This window comes from Myotis nattereri (assembly GCF_964212035.1).
Source record: "Myotis nattereri genome assembly, chromosome: 8".
Taxonomy (NCBI): domain Eukaryota; kingdom Metazoa; phylum Chordata; class Mammalia; order Chiroptera; family Vespertilionidae; genus Myotis; species Myotis nattereri.
In genome coordinates, this window is record NC_138083.1 from 72,854,073 (window position 1) to 72,869,804 (window position 15,732).

At 39.4% G+C, this 15,732-nt stretch overlaps 1 protein-coding gene across 1 annotated transcript in view; it reads right to left on the reverse strand.

Annotated features, from left to right (window-relative positions):
- The window catches only part of TOP1 (DNA topoisomerase I), a 92,409-nt gene that overhangs the window by 34,595 nt on the left and 42,082 nt on the right, over positions 1–15,732 (reverse strand). The window contains exons 4-7 of the mRNA XM_081096956.1: positions 8,073–8,196; positions 6,661–6,716; positions 4,104–4,199; positions 3,027–3,102 (exon numbers count right to left, since the gene is read on the reverse strand). Of these exons, the coding sequence (XP_080953082.1) occupies positions 3,027–3,102; positions 4,104–4,199; positions 6,661–6,716; positions 8,073–8,196 (352 nt within the window). The remainder of the gene's footprint in view (positions 1–3,026; positions 3,103–4,103; positions 4,200–6,660; positions 6,717–8,072; positions 8,197–15,732) is intronic.

Genomic DNA, 15,732 nt, shown 5'->3' on the forward strand with positions numbered 1-15,732 from the left:
TTTAATCTACTCATCTTTAAACCTCTTCTAACACCACCAAATAATGAGTACATGAAGCTATGAAGTGCTTAAAATACAACTGGAAAGGAAATTCCTGATTGAGTCTAGTGGGGAACTTTCTATTATTACTGTTTGCATACACACAGTCACAAAACAGTAAGCAAGTATTTGGAAGGTCCTAAAATGATTACTGTTTCTTATGGTGGCATTTCTTTATGGCTCTAACCCTAGATGACTATCACAGTGTCACAGAAAAAGATCATCAAACATAAACAAGGGCAATTCACCAATACAGGAGATAAATATCAAAACATATACACATCAGGCAAATATGTGCTGTGCAAGGTGGGGCTACCACTCAAGAGAATTGAAACTCTTCTGAAGAAAAATGTTCCTTTGTTCTACTATTCAAGATAATTTAAGTCAACACATTTTATATGTAGCTCTGAAAGGTGGTTTTGCACCATCTTAAGAGCAATTACAGCATGGCAGAGCTTGAAAGAGCTCTATAGACAGTTTGGTTTGACCTCTTCCAGTTATTACTAAGGAAAGTCTGAAGCAGAGGTTTCGTTACTTCTTCAACGTCATATCACTAATACTGACCATGATGAAAGCCCAAGTTGACCAGAAAAATAAAAGAATGTGACTCATGGGAATGACTGGAATAGATACTATTCCGGGACTATGTGATAGGATGGAAATCAAGACAAACTAAGCATCGCTAAGCAAATGATCTTTGGGGTAGAAGAAAAGAAAGACTACACACCATATATATTTGAAAATAGGAATGTGTAAGTATGTTTGTGAGTAGAAAGTACTGGAGGATCACATAATTCAGAGAATGTTTACTATTTAGGCTGAAACACACCACAGGAAAGGGAAATGTTTCTCAGTGAAGACATTCTCTGAATAGTTTCTGAACAGGCAGGTCCCATCAGTGAACTACTGGCTACTGTATACGCTTCAAGCCTTACAATGGGATAATCAGAGACTTCGGACTAATTCCCAGAAATGAAAAAAAAATAGCCAGCAAGTGGTTTCATGACCGATCTTGCCATTTGGGGTCCTTGCCACAATAAGACTGTATTACTTCTGTCTTTCAGCCTGAAATTGTTTTCTCCCCGTGTACAGAGAGGGGTTGCTAAAAAACAATTTTAAAAAAGAAGGGGAGAGGAGGAGTCAATTGTTCTTTTTTCCAAATGGCCTAACAGTTATGACTAACCTCTTCCAAGCTCCAAGAAAGGTACTATTGTGCATAAATGCAACATCAGCATTAAGGCGATACAGAAAGCATGGAGAGCTAAGTTTTACAATTCTTTATTGACTAGTCTAATGATCTACACCAGGGGTGGGAAATGTCTGGCCTGCACTGTATAAGGCCCGTGAAATCATTTGGTCTGGCACTGAAATGGTATTAGGGGTGAGTTAATTAAATGACCAAATAGAGCAGGCTAATTTTTAACTTGATAATTTTGTGTGGCCCTCAACTGATGTTATAAATATCCAAATGGCCCTTGACAGAAAAAACGTTCCCCACCGGATCTACACGAAAGTGGAGTGACTACCATAATCACTATTCAACACCTCGCTCTCAATTCCTTGAGTTGGCTCTAAACTTCAACTTCTGCCAAGAACAGATTGTCAGAAAAACTACAATACCCTAAATCCAGGACCCAATCATCTCTCTATGGCTCACTTACTCATTAATATTCTTAATATGATTTCATTAAAGACGTTTCTTCTCCTTTCTTGTGGGGAAAAAAAGTCCCCCAAGAGGCTAGATAATATGGTAGCTATTGTGCTGGCTCTGGAATCATACTGCATGGGATCAAATCCCGGCTTTACCACTTAGTAGTTGTGTGAACTTAGGCAAATGATTTGACCTCTCTATATTTCAGTTTCTGCATCTGTAAAATGGAGCTAATAGTAGCAATATTTGTCTCTAAGGGTTTTTCTTAGGATTAAATTAAATATCTAAAATAAGAACAGTGTCTGACACATATTAAGCACCTATTACATTTAACTTTAATTATTACTTTTATTCTTATTGCTATGATAGATTACACTCTGAAGAGTCATTGACCCTCACTATCACTATCTTTACTGGTGATGCTTAAAGCTATTGTCTTTACACTTGTGAATCCATTCTGCCTAAGACAATGGCTAATCTCAAATGCAGCATAAAAGTGAAAACCCACTCACCTCCTTCTTATAGGCGAGTGGAGGATTAAGACCCCTGTGAATTGCTGGCAGGTTTTACTTGAATTACTTGCTAACCACTTTTTAGTATAAGAAATACCAAGTGTCAAAAGAAGGAACCATAACATCATATGTTTAATCTACCACAAACATGAATAGAACTCTTAGAAAAGTACTTGAACTGAGATTTTTAGGGGAGGTTTATAAGTCAGGAGAAGAAGGGAGGATGAGCATTGGTGTTCCTGACACAGGGAACAGTCGATGCAACAGAAAGCTCCAAAGCACAAAAGAACTGTGTGGAAAAGAAACACAGGAGATCAGTGTGGCTGGGACAAAGCAAATTAGGGAAGAGGCACAAGATGAACAGAGGCACAAGATGCAAGAGCCAGACTGGGTAGAGCTGTGGTAAAGAACCTAGATTTCATCCTACATCCAAGCAGCACCAATTAAAGGTCGCTAAATAGGAATGGTTACCCGAAGTGAGAGATGAGCAAGCCTTGTTATATATAGGAGAGCACTAAGAAACATTCTTAGGGAAAACTATTCTGGGTTGTAAGCAAATATGATTTCTTGTTTACACCTCCCTCCGTATGTATGATGAGGGTAGTTTCCCTAAAAGGGTCAGTTGGCACCATAGCTATGGACAGACACCCAGGAAGGCTAGGAGAGATCTTCACACCAACAGTGCACAGTCACTGTACACATGTAAGAGTTTTTCCTCTACAGACCAATTAAATCCCTAAAACCCATTTGCCTTCAAAAGTTGTTTTATGTAAAACTCCCTATTCCAAACTCAAGCCCCAAAGGGCCTAAGTCTCTTTACTAACCTCTTCTTCCTCTAGTTTTCGTTTCTTCTCTTTCTTGATATCTTCTGTTTTAATTTTCTTAGGTTTAAAATCAGCACTAGAAAGGGGAACATGAATATGCAATTAACACAACTGTGACTCAATAGTTCTCACCAATAGGATTAGGACCTCTTAACTCCTCCTGGAGGCTTCCAAGGTAGGAGTGTTTGCTATTATTCTAGGCTGAGCATTCTTGTCAAGAATGGGACAGAGAAAGAAGGCCAGACCAAGGCCCAATCATTATAGCCCTAGATAGAACAAAACAAACAACCATATACTACACGCAGGCCTGGGAGGAAAGTTGAATGGAGGGACATATGCATAAACGACACCACTAGAAGATGGAAATCTGGGAACCTACAGTGCAACAATGACTGCCACAAAGTAATGACTGACTCAAAAGGACAGAAAAGAAATTCTGTATGAATTCTGAATGAACACAAATGAGTTCACTAAATATTTCCTTCTTCTCTTCCCACCTACTACTTTCTACCATAAATCCTTTGTAGATTCCTGGAACATAATAAGCTATACAAGATCGAAAATAATGAATAGAATTTAACATCACTGATTGAATCTGAGAAAGAGGTACCATAAGTCTCAAATACCTGTCTTAATTCAGAGCAAAATCCTACACACGGAAACTTCACTTAGAATGTATTGACAGGCACAGATCCCAGGAGGAATTGGTTTACCAGTGAAAACTTATCTGTGATAAGTGATGATAAACCTAAATTAATTTAAATAATTTAAATATTCTTCATGAATTCTGTTTTATTTGACATTCCTACAATATGCACTGCCTTTTTAATAAGAAAAATAGAAATATATATTCTCCATTTAAGCCTCAGGTGCACGACTTATTTGCTCAGCAAACCCTACTTCTCATAATTCAAACAGAAATCAGTCACCCAGTCAGTCCATTAATCACAAATTCCAAATGAGTAAAAGTCAATTAATGCAGTTTCTCTGTGTACTGCAGAGACATACATCACATTTATCCTTTAAACAACACCTTTTTTGTTTAAAAAAAAAATCAAAGTAATGAGATATACTCACTCATCCTCATCTCGAGGTCTCTTCAATGGCTTAATATCTTCTTTAGGAGGAGCAAAATAGCCATCATCTTCAGGTTCATCTTTAATTCGTGGTGGACTAGAGAGAAAAAAAATTGTTAATGAGTGTTGAAACATCTACACATCAAGTAATCCAAAGCAGGGATAAATTACTGCACTGACAAGCAGCTAATATAAGAACAACATACACTTGTATCTACTATAAAGGTTTTCCATGAGCACTTTTCTCACTTAATTCTCACTTCAACCCTGTGAAGTAGATAGTATTGTCCTCACTTTACAGATGAACAGGCACATCAAGATCTGGGATCAGGACTCCTTACTCAAAGTCAGTCTTCATCTCCCCTACATCTTAGCTGCCTTTGCCAGCATGACCCAAACCATAACAGGAACAAACTTAAACTGAATTGTTTCCTCACTTCACATGAAGGATAGACTATGTATCTGACTCCAGGAATGATTCGAACTGATCATTCTAGTGCTCCAAAACCTAATATATAGTTTCTACAAGGAAAGGAATAAAATTTTATTTCCCAAACTTGGTACCTTAAAGGTCTAAGGAAAATAACCTTAGTTACATGGGAAAACAACCAAGATGACATCACAACAAAAGAAGGGCACATGCTAAATGAGAGGCCCAGGACAAATTCAATTCATTCTAAGCCAAGTTTAGACATTTTTCAATGTCCTCCTTAGGTTTATTTACTTGACATAAAAAGAGTGCCTTGCCTTATCTTTATTAAGATTTTGTCTTTTGAATTTAAAAAGATAATTCTGTTATAGACAACTATGTTGGACCAAAAGCAGAAGGAAGAAGAGAGAAAGCCATGAAACCAATAATCACCACAGCCTTGGGATGTTCCCTGGCTTAACACATCTGATCAGAACCTCATTGCTTACAGCCAGAAGCACTTACAGAGCTAACTAACTCAGTACAGGGAATGGTCTCTGGACATGAAGCTTCACCTCTAAGACACCCAGGGGATAAGCTTACACAAACTCAGCTGCAAAGAAAGTCAGGATATTCACAGGGTTTTAAGAGTAGATAATGCCACCTCCACATCACCTCATCCCCTTAAGCATACTGGATCGCCTTGCTTGCAGAAGAATTTGAATGTTTAAAGCAATTAGCTTTCCTTCCTTATTTCTGCACACTCCCCAAATGCCAGCCTTTAAAGCTGTTCCCCCAACTACAAAAGTGACTAACATAGATCCAAGGGTCCAAAATCTCCACAAGCTTTGTTCCAGAAAGAAAGAAACACTGCCATTTACCCAGCCAGTAAATGCTAGATCCTAGTATTGTCACAGGTGAAGTTACAAACAATGTCTCAGAAAACTGGGTTCCATCCAGTGATTCTCTGCAGATACACATGCAAGCAAATAAGCAGTCCAGCAAAGCAAATGCAGAGCCCACTGCCTAGAAAGGTGTGTTCCTAACCTTCTAACCCAGAAAGTCTGAAACTGAACCCAAGTTTCAAAGAATCCATTATTTTCTTAGTACGTATTAGTTTAATAAAACTACTCCAAGTCCAAAGAGTCCATTTTTTCTTAGTACATATTAGGTTTAATAAAAATCCACTCAGTCAGTTTCTTGGCAGAGAATAGCCTCCCTGTGCTCAGTCACTTTATCTAAGAAATCAGAATGCCTACGGTAGCTTATAGTGAATTTTATTATTCAGCATTCCTAGAACAGTTATAAAACATGCCTGAAGAGGGCATGCCACAGTTTTCAAAAATGTTTTCAAACGAAAATGGAAGTTCGAAGTTTCAAGGAAGCAAAACTCTCAAAACACTTTGTCCAAGTCAATAATGTTTACTTCCAACAACTTCTAGTAAATCCATTCTGATGTTTTGTGGAGGCAAATGAGAATATATGACCATAAATTTGTAGTTTTTTGAAGCTAGAGGGGATTCTTAGACTTATTTTAAAAAGTTGAGGTTGATAAGGAAAACAGAATCATAACAACAAAAATAGCACAGGAAAAGTGACCTCTAGACTGTGCAGATTGTGTTTCCAGTACTCACAACTGTACATCTACTTTTGCCACAGCCTGTATCTACTCAAGTCTACACCCATTCCTAAAATGTAGGTCAAGAAGGCATCTATATATGAGCCTCTGAATACTACTATTAATTACTACTGACTAAGTATGGCATTTCTTTTCGAGTGTTGAAAAGGTTCAGAAATCAGACAGTGCAATAGTGGGAAAGATGCACAACTTTGTGAATATACTAACACCCAATAAACTATACACTTTAAAAGGGTGAATTTTATGGTATGTAAATTATATCGCAATTTAAAAAAATTTCTTCCTGTCAACCTTCTCCACTCAAAATAACTTCTGGAAAATATCCTGGTCAGACTCACTAAAGGGCACTCTGGAAATGCTCAGAGGACTTTGGCCAAGTCCTCTCACTGCCAACTTCCTGGGAAACCTGGAGATGGCCAGGTCAGTGTGTGTTAGGTACAGGCACACTTGGGCAGCAGACACATGGGCAGCTGGCCTGCAGGGCACCCACAGGAAGCAGAGGACTCTTACCTCGAGAAGCCATTTTCCTTCTCCTTCTTTACTTTTGCATCCCCAGAGGCTCTAACCTGAAAAGTCAAACAACAGTAACTGATTAGTACCTTGAAAGCTACATTTGACTCTAATAAAGAAGCCTCTCTCTTTATTAGAGGACATTTGACTTCAATCCTTGGGACACCCTAATCACAGACGGACTTCTTCTTGCTGACCAGGTGAACTGAAGGTCTTCATATTTTTCTAAGACTCATTTTATACAATTCTTTAGGATAAACTATCCAATACACTGAGAAAAGTTTCCGTGAAAAATAACAGCTTTTTACCTTTAAATTATGGCAGGGCCCCCTCCCTCAGTAAATATACTCCACCTCTCAAGGATTTGCCCTTCACAGTGCAGACAGGAAATAAAAAACAAAACAAAATGAGCCTGGACTGTGTTGCTCAGTGGTTGAACATTGACCTATGAACCAGGAGGCCATGGTTTGATTCCTGGTCAGGACACATGCCCAGGTTGCAGTTTCCAACTCCAGTAGTAGGTATGTGGGAGGCAGCTGATCAATGATTGTTTCTCATCATTGATGTTTCTATCTCTCTTTTCCTCTCCCTTCCTCTCTGAAATAAATAAAAATATATTTTTTAAAAAATAGTCTATTTTCTGCTTTCTCTGGTTTGGAAAAGTGTATTCACATTCCCTTTCTTCAAATTCCCATTTTCTAGACTTGTCAGAGGGGTATTTCAAAAATCTTCACACACACACACACACACACACACACACACACACACACCTCTGGAAAAATACAAAAGAATCGTTGGCATTGTAGCTGCCTCCAGAAAGGGAAAGATGGAGGCTAGTGAGCAATGGATAGAAGGGAAATGTATTTTTCATTATATTCGCTATTTCACTTATCTGAATTTACCAAATATAAATGTTACTTTTTTAAAACCTAAAATTAAGACAATTTTTAAAAAGTCTATGCACAACACTACTCATCTGCAGCCAGAGGAGGCCAGCTGTTTCAAGATGGCTACACTGGTTCTGCTAGAACCAAAAGTCAGCAAAGGCACCAGCATCACCACATTTTCACTCAAGAAGAACTTTCATTCAACAGAGGACCAAGGTAGCATTAAGCCCTTCCCCCAAAACAGAATTAATTTTCCCCATGAAGGAAAACTGACATCTCCAGAACACTACATCTTCAATTTATCTATAAAATAATGACCTGAATAGATATGCTATACAGTGGCAACAGACCTTGTTTTCATAGTTTAATAAGACTATGGTTGACTCTAAAGTCTCCTGACAGACCTTTTCACTCAAAGGCCATGGGATCTTTCTATGAAATGAAGGTACTTTCATTATCTGTTTAAAAGGTAAACCAAATGAAAAGTACATCCCATCTCTTCCTCTCTCACTGGAAATTCTGTACCTTTTCCTCCTTTCGTTTTTCCTTGTCTCTGTCTTTATGTTTGTCTTTATGTTTTTCTGAACTTCCATCTTTGTGCTTGGTTTTTTCCTTCTCTTTGTGTTTCTTTTCAGAATCTTTATGTTCACTGTGAAAAATAAGACACAAATGGTTAGCCCAGAGGAGGGAACAGAGGGTTCATTTCACAAGATAAACTCACAAGATAACTTAAGATCATATGAACCATGGAAACTTACAATGGTTAAGTAAACAGTCCTGACAGAAGGTTCAAGTAGATGCTTTTGTCTACACGGGACTTTATTTTGATGTTTTTATTTTTTCAAAGGAGCAAAGGAACCATATAGAGAAACACAGTCATTCTAAACAAACCAGGACATTTTTTTTTTACCAGTGACTAAAAATATACAGCAAGCTCCTTTGTACTTCTACAATATTCTACCAGCAAAAAACCTATAATGAAAACTTCAACTTGAGCATTCACATCTGATGTGAGGAGTAAAGACAATTCACCAAAAATGCACTTGGTAGCTCTGAGCCAGACTTAAGATATATCAGATATGTAGCCAAGCCAGGGCTTTGTGCAGTGAGCAGTCCAACACAATACATCAGTGGTTCTCAACCTTGGCTGCACATTAGAATCGCCTGGGAATCTTGTTAAAATCCTGATTTCTGGGCCTCATCCTCCGGAAATTCTGTTTCTTTGTTACTAATGATGAGGCCCAGAAATCAGGATTTTAACAAGATTCCCAAGTGATTCTAATGTGCAGCCAAGATTGAGAACCACTGCAATAGATGTTTCCTGCTAGTTTTTACTAGAAAAAGTTAGCTACTGCTAGATGAAGCTGCTTGGTCCATTCTTTACAATAAGAAAAGACCCATCTAAAAACAAGGCATATAAAACGTTTAAAAACCTTGCTTTTAAAAGGGGTTGTAAATACACTGGCAGCCGTGTAGAAAGGCACTGCGCCTCTGGAAAACAAAATACGACATCACAAAGCAAAAGCCATTACAATGTCCACACCCTCACATCTAGCTCCTGGAAATTTCTCTTTGGAAAATAACATTGCAAAACGATGTTTATTTTGATGCTTCCCATAACAAGAAACAAATAAAAATAAACAAACCACCAAAAAACTAGATATAACCTTAGTGAGTAATAACAGGAAAAAACTGTGATATATCAAATTAGGTAGCTAATATGCTATAATTTATGAGTCCTACAAATATACATGGGAAATGTTTATAACACAAATGGAAAAAAGGGATACAGTCATCCCTCGGTATCCAAGGGCGACTGGTTCCAGGAACACCATCTCTTCCAGGCAGATACCAATCCTGCAGATGCTCAAGTCCCTTATATTAAAGGTATAGAACAATACATACATACACATATAAAATGACTGCAACAACATAAAAAGCATGATGTGAACAAAGACAGACGGGCAATAAGCAAAAACTACATGCTGTAGTTTAAGGTGGCAGAACACTGGATGACTGTTTTCTTCAGTGCACCAGGCAGATGATTTAGGATCCTTGCTTACATCACCAATATATTCCACAACAAAAGGAAGTTTGAGCTCAAGTGCTATGAATTGGTGGGGTTCATCCCACACACAAAACAGCTGACAGGGACAATCAGGCCTATGGGCCCCTTGCCTTTCCCACCACAGACTGCATTTCCCATCTGTCACATTAACACCTTCAGCCCAGGAAAAAAAAAACAAAAAACATTTTACCAGCAATGGGCTCATTAGGTTATGTTCACCCCATGAATTTTGTCCTAAAGAGATTCGGCCAGCTTACTTAGCTACACTGAAGGCCAAAAATGGATAAACAAACGATAGCATCTAGTGAGGTGAGAGCCACAGAACCTGGGTGAGGAGAGCATCTGCTGTCACGTACATTTCTGTACACAAAAGGAGCCCCAAATAGATATAGGGGGGTCGAGTAATAAGCAGAAACTATGAAATCTAGCCAGAGGATATGGGGCCTAATAGAAACACACAACTACAGGATAGGGAAGATCTAGGAAATGTCTGGGGGGGAAAAGTCCATTTTCCCTTGTTTATATATACTATGCTCTCCTTAGGTTACTCAGAGGTGCCACATATTGAAATAACAAGTTTCCACATGAGCAAACTTTTCTTTTGAACTCATAACAGCTGAGTCTAGTTCCTGTGTGCCTAGAGGCACATGGCAACCAAGCTTTCCCACCGGGCTTTTTATTCTCAGCATCATTATAATGTCACTCTCTACGTACTCTCATAATCTGTTTTTACCAAAATGCAATGTTTTGTCAAAAAATTTATTCTTTACTCTGTACAAAAATAGCTCTCAATTGCACAACACTCCAGCTTTAGAATGACGGGTAAAATTGCAAAGTTGCCAAAATTGCAACTGATCCACTTCAGGAATTTACACATGATTTTATATTACCAGCAAAATGTATGGTAATTATCACTATTCTATTCTACAGTCATTGTAGTTTTAGTTGTCTGTTGTTTTTTTAACATTAACTGTAGGAGATATTTATGGACATCTACACAAGTTTTTGCCTAAAAGCAAAAAATATGCAACAATCACATCCACGATATTACTGGATGAATATACTTCCCCCCACAAAAAGTGAAAAACTCTAAGCAAGCAATGTGCTTGGTATGTTCACATACATTGTTTCATTCAATCCCTTCCAGTGGTTCTCAACCTTCTGGCCCTTTAAATACAGTTCCTCATGTTGTGACCCCCAACCATAAAATTATTTTCGTTGCTACTTCATAACTGTAATTTTGCTACTGTTATGAATCGTAATGTAAATATCTGATATGCAGGATAGTCTTAAGTGACCCCTGTGAAAGGGTCGTTCGACCGCCAAAGGGGTCGCAACCCACAGGTTGAGAACCACTGCCTTAGACTGATTTAGAAACAGAGGAGCCTGGAGTTCAGTCTTATTCAAAGTTATATGTTAGAAAGAAGCAAAGTTAAGATTTAAACTCATGTTTCCATCTCCAAGTTCAGAGTGCCTCCCACTAAATCAATACCATCACATTTTCATAAAGTTAATACCTACCACTAAAGGCAGATTAGAGCAGGAGACAAATGCACAGCCAATCTGAGATATATTAAGGTCAAGACTTTATTTTACCACCAAGTAGAAACTTTCTAGAATAGAGATCTTGGATAACTGAAAGGATAAAACCTTTTGAGATAGCTGCTCCTCATTTTGTCTTCCCACAAAACTATAAATGGCCAATTCAGGAATCTAAATTTAGAAACACTCTATCCGCCTTTATGTTCCACTGTTCCCCCTTGTTCTCTTCCTCAATGAAGGCATTTCTCAGAACATTACTCTATTTCACTACAAAACTAGCTTTCTGGCCTTTTGGCATTCACAGCACAGGCAATTTGTAAGTGCACACAGCCCTCCAGCTTTCAGCTTTGTTGTTCATTATCACACTGACCAGAGATAAGGGGAAAGAAGGCAACAAATGACAAGGCAATGAGACAGTATGCAGGCCACCCAGGAAAGTGAAAAAAAGTCAGATACTTCCTCTGCCTGCTACCCAGAGGGAAGTCGATTCAGGAAATTCAAAGTCCCTGTTAGAATAGTAACCCGGTTGTAGTCATAATCGAACACAAAGACCAGAATGAAATGAAACTATCAACTTAACTTTCCAAAGGAAATTCTCTCCCAATGTTTAGATGTAAGAGAACAGGTTTGGATTTTTATATTAAGTGAACTCAGATGATTCAGGAGTAAGGACATCTTGTGGTATACAAGGCATCTCACTGGAACTGTTAGAAATTCGAGTTTGTGGAGCTCTACTAAGCATCTGAATACAATGTTAATATATCTACTTGTCAGTTGCTGTTCCTGTCCCTATCTCCCGAAATAGAGAGGACTCAGGTCCTACCCGTCACCCATAACCCCTACAGAGGCAGAAGTGCTGGCAAAGGGCAAACCATGGTGCCAGTGCTTCCTAGGAATCTACCTGAAGGAGCAAATGCATCTGGGGGACAAAGTCCTGTGATAGGTCTCATTAGGGCTGTGCCACAGAAATTAGGAGCAGGATTTGGCCAGTGGTGGAAAATGGAGCAAATCTGGGATCAGTTAGGCCAGTGGTTGGCAAACTCATTAGTCAACAGAGCCAAATACCAACAGTACAACGATTGAAATTTCTTTTGAGAGCCAAATATTTTTTAACTTGAACTATATAGGTAGGTACATTGTTAACTTAATTAGGGTACTCCTAAGCTGACCTTTGCTAAAAACGTCCTCAATCTGATTGAGATATGTTCACTGAGGTCGACCCCTTCCAACTCTACCATCCACACTCATCTTGATTGGCTCACTCAACTCGCGCATGAATCACGCGCTTGCCTCCCCCGCGCTGCATGCTGCTACGTCTCCGGTCGCAGGACACCCCCACTTCGGAATCACTTCTTCAAAATATAGACTCGCCCAGGCCGAAAACCGACTTCTGCGCATGGGCCACGAAGTTTCAATCGCACTGTATGTGCGCGCCCACACGTGGTATTTTGTGGAAGAGCCACACTCAAGGGGCCAAAGAGCCGCATGTGGCTTGCGAACCGCAGTTTGCTGACCACTGAGTTAGGCCAACTCATCATCACTCAGGATTTCCTCCTAGCATGTACCTCTTTTCCAAAATGTTTGGAACTAACTTGGCTTTTATGGTGGCTTAAAGAGCAGCACCTTTCCCACTGATAGATGATGGAAATTTAGACCAGTGCAGGAGTTCATGTGTTGACTGCCTGTTTTAAGAGATGTTCCTCTTGCCTTTATACTGATCCACTACTTTTACATACACAATGTCAAACTCACTGAATACCACTGGAGGCTACAAATACCAGCCAGTTCAGAGGCTGTCGAACAGATGTTGGAGAAATTGAAGAAACTTCAGCAGGGATAAATAAGAAAAATAAACTGGGAGAAAGGCTTAAAACTGGTCATAGTATGGAAACAAAAGATTTGAAGAACATATATTTTAAAAAATGAATTTAGACTGAGATACACTGAAGGTCAAAGCACTGACGGTAGCTAATATTTCAGAACCTTTGTAATGGTCACACTTTGGGATGAAATAGGAACTTCATCATCAGCAACTCTGAATGAGAAAACACCCAATTAGTGGCTATGCACACATGCTGACTCCTGGGGCTCAAGGCTCATGTCTGTCTGAGGGTAAGATCCACCACACCAGCAGAGTCTGGATAAGCAGAAGTCAATGCCAAAGAGAACAAATGGCAAGAGTCAAACCCACCTCTCCAAGAGTGTTCATGAAAGTCTTAGGCTTCAATTAGCTAAATTCCACCAAGGAAAAAGTAACCTACACTATTTTTAAAGTGACGACAGTGAAAGCTTTGTCTGTGACCCTTGCTGGAGCTGAGCAGACAAGTTTGACCAGGGTTATCACTCTTAGGCACTCGGGCAGAAGATGGAAGGGAAATGCCAGGAGGGAAAAGCATTTATTTTCCTTCTGCCCCGGATAGCATTTGCTATCTCTTCAGAAAACAAAACAAAAAGCCCGTGTCTGATATTCTGGAACGCTAGGATGTTGGCTATGGGAAACCATTTAAATCTGTTAAAGAAAACAAACGAACAAACACCTCAATCTGTCCTCTATCATCAATAAAAGTATTTAACAGATACTTGAATACCACTAAGTGCCTGGCACTCTTCTAAGCAATTTAATTCCCATAAAAAGACTGAGATAAGTTCTAGTATCTCCATTTTACAGATGTGGAAACTGAGACATGGCAGGTAAGGTTAAGTAACTCACCCAAGGAGACATATCTAAGGAGAGATAAGTAGGATTTAAACTTAGGCAGTGTGGCTCCAGAGTGGACAGCTGTGTTACAATACTTCCCAAATAAAGCAAAAACGCAGTACTGCTAGCCCTAGCCGGTTTGGCTCAGTGGATAGAGCGTCGGCCTGTGGACTAAAGGGTCCTGGGTTCAATTCTGGCTAAGGGCATGTAACTAGGTTGCAGGCTCAATTCCTGGCCCTGGTTAGGGTGCGTGTGAGTGGCAACCAATCAATGTGTCTCTCTCACATCGATATTTCTCTCTGTCTCTCCCTTTCCCTTCCACCCTCCCTTCGCTTTCTCTAAAAATCAATGGGAAAATATTAAGTGAGGCAAACAAACAAAAACATGAGGCACTGCTAGGGGGTAGAAGGAGCCTTTGTCTTCTGACAGGACTTAGCCACTAATGGCTAAGGGTAGGCACTCATCTCAGCTATCTGACTGCTCAAGGCAGCCAGTCCTTCACTGCAGGTCAATAGAATCCCAGTGGATTTCTAAAGGAGAGCCGAGAGCTGAGAGAGAGAGCTTCAAGGCTGTGAAAGGAGGAAATACATAGCCCCTTTGAAAGCAGACAATTAAAGCTTAAATGTTTGCTAAATAAAAATTCTAGGTAAACTAAGTTGTTGTCTTGGGGGAAAAACACAACAGCAGTTTCTGAAAGACTCTTCAGAATTAAAGATTTCTTTTTTTTTTTTTTTTTTTTTAATTAAATCTTTATTGTTCAGATTATTACATTTGTTCCTCTTTTTTCCCCCCCATAACTCCCCTCCTCCCAGTTCCCGCCCCACCCTCCGCCCTCACTCCCCACCCACTGTCCTCATCCATAGGTGCACGATTTTTGTCCAGTCTCTTCCCGCATCTCCCACACCCCTTTCCCCCCCAAGAATAGTCAGTCCATTCCCTTTCTATGTCCCTGATTCTATTATAATCAACAGTTCATTCTGTTCATCGGATTATTTATTCACTTGATTCTTAGATTCACTTGTTGATAGATGCATATTTGTTGTTCATAATTTGTATCTTTACCTTTTTCTTCCTCTTCCTCTTCTTAAAGGATACCTTTCAGCATTTCATATAATCCTGGTTTGGTGGTGATGAACTCCTTTAGCTTTTCCTTATCTGTGAAGCTCTTTATCTGACCTTCAATTCTGAATGATAGCTTTGCTGGATAAAGTAATCTTGGTTGTAGGTTCTTGGTGTTCATCACTTTGAATATTTCTTGCCACTCCCTTCTGGCCTGCAAAGTTTCTGTTGAGAAATCAGCTGACAGTCGTATGGGTATTCCCTTGTAGGTAACTGAGTTTCTTTCTCTTGCTGTTTTTAAGATTCTCTCTTTGTCTTTTGCTCTTGGCATTTTAATTATGATGTGTCTTGGTGTGGTCCTCTTTGGATTCCTTTTGTTTGGGGTTCTCCGCGCTTCTTGGACCTGTAAGTCCATTTCTTTCACCAGGTGAGGGAAGTTTTCTGTCATTATTTCTTCAAATAGGTTTTCAATATCTTGCTCTCTCTCATCTTCTGGCACCCCTATAATTCTGATGTTGGTACGCTTGAAGCTGTCCCAGAGGCTCCTTACACTATCCTCGCATTTTTGGATTCTTTTTTCATTTTGCTTTTCCGGTTGGGTGTTTTTTGCTTCCTCGCATTTCAAATCATTGACTTGATTCTTGCGCTCCTCTGTTCTGCTGCCGGGAGTCTGTATAATATTCTTTATTTCAGTCAGTGTATGCTTAATTTCTAGTTGGTTCCCCAATATAACATCGAGGGTCTCATTAGTTTTCTTGTAGCTCTCATTAAGTTTATCGGCGGCTTCTAAACAGTTCTTGAGAGACCTTAAAAGTGTG